Source organism: Gastrolobium bilobum, unplaced genomic scaffold, assembly GCF_033153095.1.
Source record: "Gastrolobium bilobum isolate Gb01-03AN ecotype WA unplaced genomic scaffold, APGP_CSIRO_Gbil_v1 utg1221, whole genome shotgun sequence".
NCBI classification, from domain to species: Eukaryota; Viridiplantae; Streptophyta; class Magnoliopsida; order Fabales; family Fabaceae; genus Gastrolobium; species Gastrolobium bilobum.
In genome coordinates this window covers 979656-993955 of record NW_026897257.1, presented here as the reverse complement: position 1 = coordinate 993955, position 14300 = coordinate 979656, and the positions used below count along the sequence as shown (strand labels likewise).

The following is a 14300-nucleotide window of genomic DNA, read 5'->3' as shown; positions in this document are numbered from 1 at the left end:
CAAAACACAAGGTAAATACATTGACTTAAACATCAGAGTGTCTTACAGGTACATCTCCACCTTGTTCCATCAAAAGCCTATGGAGGAGCAACTTCACATAATCTTCAACAACAATATCATGATTAGCCCAAAAAATCTGAGACTGATCATAATATGATATTTACAAATATCAAACATATAGCATGTTATCCAAAATATCTTTTATGATAAAGTAATTTATTTTTCAAAAATTTAATTATTAAAAAGATTAAATATATATGTACTAAGGGAAAAAAATTTCTCTTGCCACATGAAGAAAGAGATGAAAACAATTGGAATATGGATTCTAAAAGTCTAGTTCTTCAGAACTAACTATAATATTTGTTTCTTATTATAGTCTTCGTAAGATACATCTCCTTATGTAGGAATAAAAGAATAAGAGATTACACAAGTACATAATGGGTAGGTTAATGCTCTATTTAAGAATACAAGCGGTTGTAACCACAAAGGCATCAGATGCTACCTAATGAAGATAGTCATCCACCATGTAAAACATGTGTGTTTTACAACATTTCTCCTTTGATGACCATATACTATGAATATGCCTCGTTAAAACCTTGCTAAAAAAAATTGAAGATAAAAACTTAGCGAAATAAAAAGAGTACAATATTCATATATAATTTGCTTTCCCTGATACCAACAAATATTAATCAGATGACATAAACCACTCTTGTATGCAAAGTTGCTCAAAAATTTTAGTAGGCAAAGGCAACAATTTCAGCCATGACTTTGTGAACAAATCTGCAGGATATTTATTTGAACAAATTTGATGGACATAGGTCTCACAATCCCTTTGAAGATCATGTGCGAAAAAAAGCTTTGGTGAAATATGCTTAGTCGGGTCTCTTTTGATGTAACATTCCCTTAAGTAGTATTATCTTTGTAAAGTAATGTTGGTTTTCCCTTGATTATTTCAAGGCCACATGCTTCTTGTATATGTTGAATTATTGATCTTAGCCGTACACATTCTCCACCAACTTCATGTAGTGCATTCAATTCCAAGGTTTAAAGATGTTTCCGTCAAAGTTTGTTTCATTGATAGCAAGAAATTATGCATATGTGAATACATATCCTATTTATGATCCTGCACTATATAGGTCTCATAAATACCTAATATTTTTACACACAATTAACTCAGACGATTAATTCTCTTGGTAAAATAATGTCATATGTTCCAACATATTCTTTATTATGCTTTTTTGACCTTTTATCTTTTTCTTCCTCTAATAACAGGGAAAATATTAATTGATAGAGAATTAATACCAACACATATTATAAGATGACTTTGTACATGCATATAAATTCTTTGAGATGGTGTAATATGGTACAACATAACCAAAATGTATAAGATGAGATACTTCAGGATGTTATTCAAACACAAAATTGTAAACTCCGATTCATATTTTTTATAGAGAAACCTTTAATCAACGATAGAACAAGACCCATTTTGAATCGTATATGCGTGCTATAGCATATTCCCATGTCGATGTAATTTTTTATCTCGTAACCCTAGTCTACAAATAAATTTTAAACAATTAATGGAAATTTCAATGTAACTATTTTCAAAATGAACATATCCAATGAAATGTTCCATATTTTTTAACATGCAATATTTTAGGATGTTGCGTGTTGTGAAATAAGAATAAAAACGTAGAGGAAGACAGGAAGGCAATTGGAATATGGATTCTAAGAGTCTATTTCTTCGTGAACTAGCTATAATATTTGTTTCTTGTTCATAAGATACATATATTTTTATAGGAATAAAAAAATAAGAGATTACACAAGTACATAACAGGTAGGTTAATGCACCATTATTTAAGAATACAAACGGTTATAATCATAAAGACATCTTATGCTGTTTTTTTTTTCTGCTGTTTCTTTTTTCCTGGTTATCTCAAAAAAAAAAAAAAAGACATATCTTATGCTACCTAATAACACCTAATGAAGATAGTCATTCACTATGTAAAACATATATGTTTTACAACATGGATTAAATTATTGGATATGAAGTTATGTTTTTTAAATTATATTGTGTAAGTACTGGCCTACTTACAAAGAGAATAATGGGCAATAATAAAATGAGTCCATTTTAAATTTATTAGAGATCACGAATACCTTTTTTATTTATTAGAAACTAAAGCGAATATCATAAAATTTATTGAGGATCGAAAAAGATATTCACTATTAATGTTATCAGTTAAGAAATGTAAAAAAGGAAAATTTAGAATTGTCGTAGCCCAAATGCTCCTTCCATTAAGAGGAGGATATTTGGAATAAAAAGAAGAAGAATAAATACTCTTTTTGATCCCTAACAAAAAATACGGTGTTCACTTTAGTCCCTTACAAAAATAAATTAGTAAGTTAATCCCTAACAAATTCAAGGTGGACCCATTTTAGTACTTTTGAGGGATTAATATGGGTCTTTTTTTGAATTTGTGAGGGACCACGATTTCAACTAAATAGGTTCACTTTGAATTTGTTAGGGACTAACTGACTAATTTATTTTTATAAGGGACTAAAATGAGTACCGTATTTTTTATTAAGGACTAAAAAAAGTATTTACTCTAAAAAAAAATTCCAATGTCCTCTCTCCTCAGTTAATGGTAGATTTTGATTGATCTATCTTATAGAGTCAACGGTGGAACGAGACCACAAAAAATCTTCCCGTAAAATAGATAGATATGTATAGATACATATGATGAGGTGGCATCTGAAAAACTATTATAGGTTTACAGAGACGCGAAATAGATAGGAAATGATGGTTTTAAATAGGGCTGTGCATGGGTCAGGTCGGGTCAGGTTTTTGTCCGACTCGACCCAACTTGGTTTTTATAGGTCAGGTATTTTGACCCGACCCGCTTTAATTTAATCCAAGTCAGGTCTGACTTGGATTGGATTTTGTTGAACTAGTTCAGAACCAGTTTGGATCTGACCTGACTTGGTTTCTGAAGTGGGTCTGACTTGGTTTCTGAACTGGGTCAAATCTGACCTGACCCGTTTTTGACTTAGTTTTCTCACAAAATTTTGTCGAAATTTTTATGTTGCAAAAGACGAAAATTTCGTCACAAAATTATTTTTTCGTCGAAATTTTTACAAAAAAGTTTTTTCTATTGAAATTTAGTTTCCGTCAACAGTTTTGACGAAAATGATTTCTTCCATCAAATATTTTAAACGAAAAAAGAATTTTGTCAAAAAATTTGACGGAATGTTTTTCGTTCAAAATTTCGATGGGAATGTGTTCTGACGAATATTTTGACGGAAATTATTTCGAGGGAAATGTTTCATTTGAAACTTTCGACAAAATTTAGATTCTCTAAAGAATTTTGACAGAGTATTTTTTTCGTCAAAATGTTTTTTTTGTCAAAAAAATTTACGGAATTTTTTTATAGAAATGTATTTCGTTTAAAATTTTGATGGAAATTTTTTATCAATAAACTTGACGAAAATATTTAGTTGAAAATTTTCGATGGAAATGTGTTTTGCTAAAAATTTCGACGAAAAATTTTCGCCGAAATTTGAAATCTGTAAAGAATTTTGATGAATTTTTTTGCCGTCAAAATTTTTTGATGACGAAAATGTTTCCGTCAAAAAATTTCGCCAAAATTTGAAAACTGTAAAGAATTTTGATGAAATTTTTTGCCGTCAAAATTTTTTGATAACGAAAATATTTCCGTCAAACACTTTCGCCGAAATTTGAAATCTGTAAAAACTTTTGATGAAATTTTTTGCCGTCAAAATTTTTTAATGACGAAAATATTTTCATCGAAATCTTTCGCCAAAATATGAAATCTGTAAATAATTTTGATGAAGATGGAACTGTGTTGCGTCGAAATTTTCAATGGAAATTGTTTTGAGGAAAATGTTTCATTTGAAACTTTCGACGAAATTTAGATTCTCTAAAGAATTTAGACAAAATATTTTTTCTGTCAAAATCTCTTATCAAAATATTTTTGTCAAAAAATTTTACTAATTTTTTTTACAGAAATGTGTTCCTTTGAAAATTTTGATGGATATATTCTTTATCAATAAAGGTGACGAAAATATTTAGTCGAAATTTTTTTGATAGAAATGTGTTTCGCTAAAAATTTCGACGAATTTTTTTTTTGTCAAAAAGTTTAACGAAAATGTTTCTGTCGAAAACTTTCGCCGAAATTTGAAATTTGTAAAGAATTTTGATGAAATTTTTTTCCGTCAAAGAATTTCGATGAAAATGTGTTTCGTCGAAAGTTTTTATGAATATATTTTTTGTGAAATATTTTGACGGAATTTAGATTCCGTAAAAAAATTTGACAAAAAAAATATTCCGTCAAATTTTTTTACCGATATGTTTTTAGTCACAAATTTTGAGGAAAATATTTTTCGTCAAAAAATTTTGCGAAAATTTTTATGAAAATATTTTCCATAAAAAATTTTGACATAATTGTTTTACGTTAAAACTTTTCTTTTAATGTAATTGTGATTTTTTTTCACATAATGGGTATGAGTCAAGTTTTGGGTCAGTGGGTCAATATTAAAGCGAGTCAGGTCTAAAACTGACCCAAATAAAAGTGGGTCAGTATTTAAACCAGTTCAAAAAATATGGATATTTATGGATCGGGTCAAGGTCGGATCAAGGACAGGGCAAATTAATCAATTTTTTTGCACACCCCTAGTTTTAAACCTATTACTAATTTACTATTGGCTTCATGGATTTCGGGTCCTTGGATGCTCACACGTGTGCTCATGTGGTCCACGTGCCTTCCTGGATAACTCAGACCCCGAGGCAAAGTCAAATATTTTAAGGGAGCGTTTGGTACAAGAGAAATTTTTATTTGTCCGAAAATCTGATTTTCAAAAATATAATTTTTACATTCAATTTACGATAATATCTGAAAAATTTAAAATTTTAAAAATTTCAATTTCTCGGAAATTCAAAAAAAATCTGTGTATCAAACGGGGCTTAAATTTTCTTGTTTCATTTTTGTATGTTCATCCAGTTTTGAAGCTCGTCGCTTTAACACTATCTATCTATCTATGAAAGAGATAGACACGAATTTATGGTATATATCTTCTCATGTAAATATTGTTCTAAGTCCTTCATATCTGTTACTTTTTGCCAGAAATATCCTCTTATGTCAGAAATCATTTAATCTTGTTATAGATCTTCTCATGTTAATATTGTGCTTAGTCCTTCATATCTGTTATTTTTTGCCAGAAATATCCTCTTATGTCAGAAGTCATATATTTAATCTTGTTAACAAGAATCGTGTCTGTCCAGTTTTTAGATGATTCCTTCATTTTGAAGGAATGAATCTTTTTTTTATATTAAAATTTCACGTTGAAAATTTCTGGCCTACGCCTATTTTTATTATTATTTTCAAATTTAAAAATAATTACTTATTTAATATTTGTAATAAAATAGATATAAAATTTTCACATGAAAATATTGTATAAAATTTTAAAATGAAATCTATCAGAGGTGGTTGACCGACGTAGTTTTCTTTAGGCTGTAGCTCCATTATTTCTTCAAAAATGTAAAAAAAAAAAAAGCGAAATTATAATATAGGGTTTTATAAAAGTTATATTGTAGGAAGAGTGATTGTGTAATATTATAGAGATTCGTTTTGCGTGCCGTAATTTTTTATTTTTTTTTTCAAAAAATATGGACCTCACAAAATATTATGTGTGTAGAAAAATTTGTTTTGTTATGTTAAATGACAAATGTAAATCCTGTAATATAAATAGAAATTTTTTACGGCAAATGGTAACGTACTGTCGTAATGATGAATGTTAAAAAAATAAAGACAGAACTTATCCAATAATCCCTATTCAGTAGAGTCTTTATTTATATTTTTAAAAATATTTTAATCGATTCATTTAATTCAGACCGAATTTTGAATTAAGATTTTAAATTTTTTTCAAAAATAATACTGTGAAAAATTAAATATATACTCTCATATTCATTAAAACATTAACTGAGTTATTGTCATAAAGTCTTTATCTACTCAATCCACTAGTCATATAAATCCCATGTCACATTAAAGCATGTACTATATTACTTAATTAGCCCAATCGAATCAGATGTCCTAAGTCCAAAAACATAACATGATCAAAATAGATTTAAATAAATATTGATAGAGGTTAAAAGCTTTAATCTTGAATTCAACCCAAATCGAACAAGTTGCGAAGCGATGAATCGATTAGAATATTTAATTTTTTTTTAACTAAATTAAAATATTATTAATCCAAGTTTGAAATACTAAAATATAATTATTTAATAAAATCCACATATCGCGAAAAATTCAAACATAATAGTAATTAAATTTTTGTGAAATATTTAAAAGATTAAAGTCATTGAGGTAAGATAAATGAGAGATGAATCGAAGAATTCATGAAGAAAAAAAAAATCCATGGGAGATTTGGATATTCCCTGTATTAGTATTATATGCATGTCGTATTTTTCTCAAAAATTACAGCAATTAGTTGATGATAGTTAGCCCATGTTAACCCTAGTCTGGATTTATTTTCCAAGTTAATGACAAACTTTTTTTTACCATACAAAAGTTTAAAAGAAAAGTTATGCCATTTTAAAGTTAAAAAAAGTTGCATATTAATTTAAATGGTTTATTAATAAAAGTTCACCAATGGAAATCGATTCTATAACTTTTTTATTAAGTAAACTCATTTTAAGAAATAATGCATTGAACATAAACACTATATGTCTTTAATTAATTATTTTCTTTATTTTTCCCATAAAGTAGAAAAATAAAAAATAAAAAAGATGAGAAGAATAAAGGAGGGGATATGAGATAGCAAAAGCAACTATTTATAGGCACCCACCCATATGCACAGTGAGTTTCACAAGTCTATTCCATTTGATAGGCCAAGTTTGATAAAAGCAGCACCAACTCATTCTGCTGCACATAGTTTTATATACGTACCAGTTGTGTTGTGTGGCCATCAAATTTCGGATACATATGGTACGTACACAATATTTTGATTCTATCTTTCATCTTATGAAATTTCTTATGTGATTCTTGTCTCGGTGTTGTCGTGTAGGCGACAAAAATTGTGCTCACAAAGCCATTTACACTGGAAAGCCAATCAGATTCCGATGCCAATTATAAAGCTCCAAATATTTTGCAGCGTATACTAAGTCTCTTTAAGAATGTGCACCCAGGATCTGACCTCTCATGCTACAAGGCAAGTTTACGTTTACCTTCAATTGAATTTCTCCTTATTTTTTAAATTACTTAGTATCTTTGTTATTTAAATAATTAAAATACCACATTATTAATATTAATAAAAGCAGCATATAATAAATATCCACACCAGCCTTATAAAAACATAACACATCATCACACCGCCAAATCATGCAGGCAAGTGACACAGGTGTTCATATCTTAGATTGAAATATGGGCTGGATGTTGTTAGGCCCATATTTGTTTCATAAACAATAAAATAAAATGAGAGTGGCTTTGTTTGTTGGTGCAGTTGCCACCTGTGTTCAACATGCCAAAGTCACAACTTCAGTGCTACGCTGAATCTGTATATTCAACAGCTTCAGACTTGTTAAGCAAACTCAACACTGGCAAAACACCGCTTGATAGACTCATATCTGTTGTTGCATGGAGCATTTCCACCACACGCCCTGCAACATTTGGAGTTGCTCCCTACAATTCCATTCTTGGTGAGACTCACCATGTTTCCAAGGGAAACCTTAACGTCTTGCTGGAACAGGTACTTGTTTTTTTCTTTTTTTTGCCCTCCAATTTCTTAAAATCTTTATCATGTTATTGTTGATCACATGTTTTTATGTCATGGTCTTGTGGCCATAAATATGTATACCAAAAAAAAAAGAAGGATAATTGGATTTACATGTTTGTTGAAGGTTTCACACCACCCTCCGGTATCTGCCCTCCATGCAACTGATGAGAAGGAAAACATAGAAATGATATGGTGCCATTTTCCTGTTCCTAAGTTCACTGGTAAAATTCTTAAGCACATATGTTGTGTGATAATGTGTATTCAATATTGTGCCACAATTCATTTGGAACTGATGTTTTGTTACTTGAAACTTTTGAATTGTGATTAACTTTGCGTATACATAACAAAACCAAATATGCAGGTACTTCAGTAGAAGGCAAGGTGCATGGCAAACGGATACTGAAGCTCCACAATCATGGAGAGACTTATGAAATGAATTCTCCTCATCTCTTTATCAGAATTCTTCCAGTTCCTGGGATTGATTGGGTTGGCAATGTCAGTATCCGGTGCCCAGAGACAGGCCTTGTGGCAGAATTAAGCTACATAACTCAATCTTTCTTTGGATTTGGTGGAAATCGAAGACTCATAAAAGGGAAGATCTTTGATTCATTGTCAATGAAGATTCTATATAAAATTGATGGTCATTGGGATAGGTATCTTACTTTGAAGTTTTGTCTTCCTATTTGTCATCTGAAAGCATGTCCTTTTGCTTATTTTGCATATTAAAAAGTAGTGGCTGTCAATTGTTTACTTATATTATTTTGATGATATGTTTCCAAATCCTATAAAATGCTGCAGTACTGTAACAGTGAAGGATACAACTAATGCAAAAGTAACAGTGATATATGACGCAAAAGAAGTTATTTCAGGGCTCCAAGCTCCTATTGTCAAGGATCCAGAGGTAACAAATCTGTATTTCAATTGCATGTGTTGGTTCCATCTCTGTCTTCTTCTTTTTCCCCCCACGAAGTAAGACCTTTCAATTCAAAAGCCCTTGTCTTCTTTTATGAAGTCAAAGTATGAAAAAGCAATAAGAAGTGGATATTGTGAATGTGCATGTCTTACTGAGTTTGATATGAGATTCTGTTGTACTTTATCAGAGTGTGTGGCCAACAGAATCTGCTCTTGTTTGGAGTGAGTTGAGCCAAGCCATCCTGAGCAAAGACTGGGAAAAAGCAATAGAAGCAAAGAAAAATGTGGAGGAAAGGCAGAGGGAGCTCCTGAGAGAAAAGGAGTTAAAAGGGGAAACTTGGGTTCCTAAACACTTTATAGTTTCTCATAGCAAAGAAGAGGGCTGGGACTGTTCACCAATTCAAAGGTGGGTCCCAGACGCCCCTATGGTTACCCTGTAATTCGTTACCTGTATGTTTGTTCATACCAGAAGAATGGCTACATTATTAGTACTATTTCTATTTGTTTTCAAAAACTACAAAAGGAATTGTAATATTGTCAAATTCATCAGTAGCTAGACCAACCTGCTTGTTACAAAAAGCAGCAAGTCCACCTTGTATTGGTTGTGAATTCTAGTGATGACTCATTAGCAGGAAAAGAATCATCCAAGTTGTATGTATGCACTTCCAATAACTGGAAGATTGCATGGAAAAAACAAAAACTACATCTTAAAAGAGTTAACCAAACAATTTAAGGTAACCTATATCTCGTATATATTCCAATTTTAATAAGATTTGGATATGGAATCCATAATTTCCAGTGCTTAACCTCATAGGAAAATCAGATGCAAAAAAATTTCAAATATATTATGGGCTGCCTAATTCTCCTGATAAGATTAAAGGGTCAGTAAACAAAATTGTCTCAAACTTCTTTTTTCTTTATTTAGAATCAATACAACAAAGGTCCTGCAAACACTAATTATTATCTTGCAAATCTGATTCACTCCTCCGAGTGAGTGACTTCTCACTGATAGAGTCCAAGATAGGTTTCCATGGCTGCACTCTACAAGGGCTTCGACCTCTATTCATCATACTCATATCATATTGCTCTGTCACCCCAAATCTTCCAGGACTCATGGAAGGTGAACTCCAAACATTTTGGCTTGACATAGAACTAGTAGCTTTCAGGGACTCACATGGCTTGGTTTTGGCTATTGCGGTTAGCTTCTTTGCAAGGCTAGCCAAGTCCACAGGAGAAACATCAGGTTGTAGTACTGAGTATGGTAGCACGAAATACACTTGGCCAGGTTGGAGTTGTGTATCTCCATTCAATTGTTGTGAGGAAGAGCAAAGAAGCTGAATGGAGGTGCAAACAAAGTGCTTTGGTGGATTGCCAATAACTTGCCTCGCTGAAATGGGTTGATCAAAATCCTCTACATAACCATTAAGATGAACAACACGGATGTTCTTGAATGTGGAGGATGAGTTGCACGAAAAACAGACCCCCATATCTCTCTTGCTGTATAGATCCTCAATGAAAGAAAAATAGGTAAATAATGATGATGCACATTCATGGCCCCTATATTTATTAGTATTAGAGTGTGTGTACACAATGGACAACACGGGGTTGACTTTTGATAATTTGATGGATAAATGGATAATAATTAATAATTATATGGTCTTTTAAGCCTTTTGAAAATGAAATTGATGGTTACCTAATCCTTGCTTTTTCTGACAAGTTGTTAGTGTTTATTTAATTGCAGCATCATTTACACGAAAGGCTTGCTTTCTATATTATTGCAAGTGGTTCTATTTGGAAATACAATATGATGCCACATGCAAAAGCCTCCAGCGTCCAATGGATATAGTTTATACAATTCTATAATAAAATAGAAAGGCTGCTTCCATTATTTTACAAACACGAAAGTTTCTAACCTAACCGTGAAAAATAAGTAACAGACGCCACGGTCCCCCCTGCTTAATTGGTTTTGGCATGCCGTTTTACTTTCTTAAGCTGATGGAATCTTGAAAAGTTGAAGCAATCCAAATTAATAACTTATTTAGTTATTTGTCATAAAAAATAAAATAAAAAACTCAATAATAACGACACTACCATCTGATTCACTCTCTTAGATCGTGTGTATCTTTAAACATTTGCTTCAGACAAAAAAATTAGGGCTTATTTAAAGATTCATGTCTTCTTATGTTGTAGGACAACATCAGAAAAAAAATAGAGACAAATTAAAGGTGTGTCTCATATTTTATATTAAAAAAAAAATAATTGACACATAAAACGAACTTTGAGCATGAAAAAATTCTGCTCTCGTGTCCCAGAGAGCATGATTTCTGCTTATTTATTGTGTTTTGATTTTTTATTTTCCTTGAAATTATTTTGTAAAAATGGTAGATTATATTTACAAACTTTGACAAATTATATTATGTACTACGGGTAGTATATAGTATAGTTTGTAAATAAAAAAATTTGTAAATATAATCATACTTTTTATAAAATAGTTAATGAAATAAGCGTTTTTTGTATATATGTTTTTCAAAAATTAAAAGTTAAAATACAAAACAGAAATATGGGTTCTGTTTGATTGTTTTTTTTTTTTTCTTAAAATTATTTTATAGAATAATTAATGAAATAAGTGTTTTCTATGTTTTTTTTATTTTCAAAGTTAAAAGTCAAAAGACAAAATAAAAACAAAACAAAGTTGTTTTTGTTTTGTGTTATGACATTTAACTTAAAAAAAAAATTCATTTAATAATCTACAAAATAATTTTAAGAAAAAAAAAAAAACACAATCAAGCAAATTGTTTACAAAACAAAAACAAGCCTTATCAAACAAGTATTCTTATTTTTTGATCTAAAAATTCAAAACCTATTTTTGAAAATAAAATTCAACTAAATTCATATATTTAGATATAGTTTTTAAAATTATTTTTATAAAATAAATATTATCAAAAAAAATTATTTTTTATTTTAAAAATTAAAAAATTATTTTTGAAAACGGAATTCAAACTTAACCTTAAACTTCACAATTTTGTTTTTCTACGCAACGTGTGTCTCGCTTGGGCCGGCACTCTATTGAATTGACTTACTCTTTTATTTATCTATTCGTATAAAATACTTTTAGCACTCTTGAATTACTTATTATTCGGTGCATCGCTTTTTAAACAGGAAAAAAATAAAATTCACCTAACTGTATTTATCTATTCTTTTTATAATTAATAATATCTGAATTCTAATTTTTTTTCTTTCTATTTTTAATAAAGAACTATCTACTATTCTACTACACGAGTATTGAAAATATGCTCATATATCTAGTAAGCACCTTGATTGACATGGACACTTGACGGTGAAGAAGAAGATTTAAATTCCGAGTGTAGAAAATGTAAACCTTCTTGTCTTTTGCCTTTATGCTATTATTCTTCCTCAAACCTTTCGTTTTGTGTTAATTTCATAATGTGGAAGAAAATATAATTTTTCAAAGTCTTGAACCCTTTCCATTATTCAATTCCTTTTACACCGTTATCACACTTAAATGCCCACCTCTCACTTAAAAAGTGCACATCAGCACATGTAGTTGTAAATCATTGGATAAACTAATCTTGGTCAACCGCTCGCTCGTAGGCATAGCTATAAATTTTCAGTGCACTGCACCGACTTTACTTCGTTGTATTTATTTCATGTAATTTTTTATTTTTGATGTAACATGATTCTTAATATAGTTAATTTTAGTAGTAGAAAAAATGTTGTTTAATTTCCCCTTGGATCAGCTTCCGCTTTTACCATCCACTGAAATAAGTCTCTCGTACTTAGTTTATTTATCCTATGTCAGTAGACCTCGTAGGGTTTTTTTTTTTTTTTTTTTAATTTGTTCTTTGCTTGTTTCTTTTGCCAAATAATAATAATAATAGAGATTGAAAAACTTACATCCCAAAAATTTTCTCCTTTTGTTTAGAAACATGTCTAACTGACACATGGCAATACCATAATTCGGTTCACAAGTGTAGTTGGCGGTGGATGATAAGAATAGGAAAACAATTGTACTAAAAAAAAAAGAATAGGAAAACAATATTACAAAAACAAAGGAAGGAAGTTGAGTTCGACCAAATAGAGAGAGAGAGAGAGATAGACTGGACTCCATGTTTTGATTGGGCCAGCAGCCACATGCTGAAGAGAAAGGTCCAACATGACGATTTCCAGACCCAGATGCTGTCAATATGAAAATGGCAGTTTAAATAAACTAAACAACAACATATTCATAAATTGAAAATAATAATAATATGTATAAGAGTTTTATGTTTGTTATGTTTCATGATGTAACATAATTTTCTTACAGACAATTGAGAAGAGAGAGGAGAGAGAAGAAAAGAGAGAGAAAGATTAAGGAATGAGACTCACATAAAATTGTTTGTGTAGGAAAGTTATATTACACCATGTAACATAACAAACATAAAATTTTATGTATAATTTAAAATTTTTAAAGTATCTTTAAAACTCTATCTAAAATCTATGTGATATCGTAATTAACAATTTAACGAAACTTTTAAAAAATAGTGTGAAAAGTGACTAAAAATGTATAAATATTTTAAATAACTACAGTATTCATATTCATTTTCAATAATGGGTTAAATAATAATTATAGCGTATTAGGTTATATATATGTGGGGGAGGGATTTTTCTTGTTTGAATTTTCTAAAATAAATGAAATTTTCCTTAGCTATATATTTTTTTAAAAAAAAGGCGTTATTTCTGAATGGTGAACTTTTTAGCTGACTAGAAGTGACATTTTATTTAAGTTTAATTATAATTAAATAAGTATTTAAATTTTGGAAAAATTAATTAGAATATCTTTCTTTTTTTTCAATTTTCATTATCGAACTGGACCATTTGGACGCGTTGTTAACTAATACAATATTTAGGTCCACTCATTAGCGATTTAAAAATTACAAAATGAATATAACCCGTTCAATTTCGTTGGTTGGATTATAATTTTAAACCCGTTAACCAGTTACAATTTTCTCGCATGAAGGTATGTTAAAATAGTTTAGTACAGGTGTTAACTAGGGGTGTTAACGGGCCGAGCCGAGTCGAGTTTTGATCTTAACGGGTCAAGCCTGTATTTAAATATGTCTGACTGGCCTTAGCCTGTTACATGTTACGAATATAATATTGGTCTGTGGCCTGGTTTATTTACAAAAAATAAAAGCCTGTGTGAAGCCTGTATTAGCCTGTTAGCATGTTAAAGAATAAAAATAAGAGAACAGAATTTCACAAAAAATCAATTTCCAGATAGAAACCTCTTCCAATTTGCAGCAATAATTTACAAAGTCTACAATAAATAAATAAAATTAAAGTGAGAGAAGGTAGATAACAGGTTATATTATCTTAGCTCATTATAAAAAAAGTGTCAACAAAAATAAAAATAAAATAAAAAAAATAAAAAATAAATTGACACAAACGAGCAGTGCACAGTGGAACGAATGAGTTTTTGTGGGTTTGTTTGTGTGAAGGAGGATGAAGGATAATATAGAACAGCACTAGTAATTCCATAAATATACATAAATTCAATATATATCCAAATAGTATAATATAGAACAAAATCATTCAAAAAGTCT

At 30.1% G+C, this 14300-nt stretch overlaps 2 protein-coding genes across 2 annotated transcripts; one reads left to right on the top strand and one right to left on the bottom strand.

The window, feature by feature from the left end:
• The first annotated feature begins 6862 nt into the window (after nt 1-6862).
• LOC133305459 (oxysterol-binding protein-related protein 4B-like) lies at nt 6863-9137 on the top strand. The gene is made up of 7 exons (XM_061505687.1): nt 6863-6955; nt 7078-7221; nt 7513-7758; nt 7910-8006; nt 8147-8438; nt 8584-8686; nt 8886-9137. Exons 1-7 carry the CDS (start codon nt 6863-6865, stop codon nt 9135-9137), a joined length of 1227 nt encoding a protein of 408 aa, XP_061361671.1.
• A 513-nt stretch (nt 9138-9650) lies between these two features.
• Nucleotides 9651-10184, bottom strand: LOC133305458 (uncharacterized). The gene has a single exon (XM_061505686.1). The coding sequence runs from the start codon at nt 10182-10184 to the stop codon at nt 9651-9653; it is 534 nt and encodes a 177-aa protein (XP_061361670.1).
• Between the last annotated feature and the right edge of the window lie 4116 nt (nt 10185-14300).

What these genes read in the sequence shown, in the direction of transcription:
- LOC133305458 (XM_061505686.1), bottom strand. Translation starts at nt 10,184, where the DNA reads ATGGGGGTCTGTTTTTCGTGCAACTCATCCTCCACATTCAAGAACATC.
- LOC133305459 (XM_061505687.1), top strand. Translation starts at nt 6,863, where the DNA reads ATGCACAGTGAGTTTCACAAGTCTATTCCATTTGATAGGCCAAGTTTG. An exon ending in CTGCACATAGTTTTATATAC is followed by an intron (nt 6,956 to 7,077) that starts GTACCAGTTGTG and finishes GTTGTCGTGTAG; the next exon opens with GCGACAAAAATTGTGCTCAC. An exon ending in CTATTGTCAAGGATCCAGAG is followed by an intron (nt 8,687 to 8,885) that starts GTAACAAATCTG and finishes GTACTTTATCAG; the next exon opens with AGTGTGTGGCCAACAGAATC.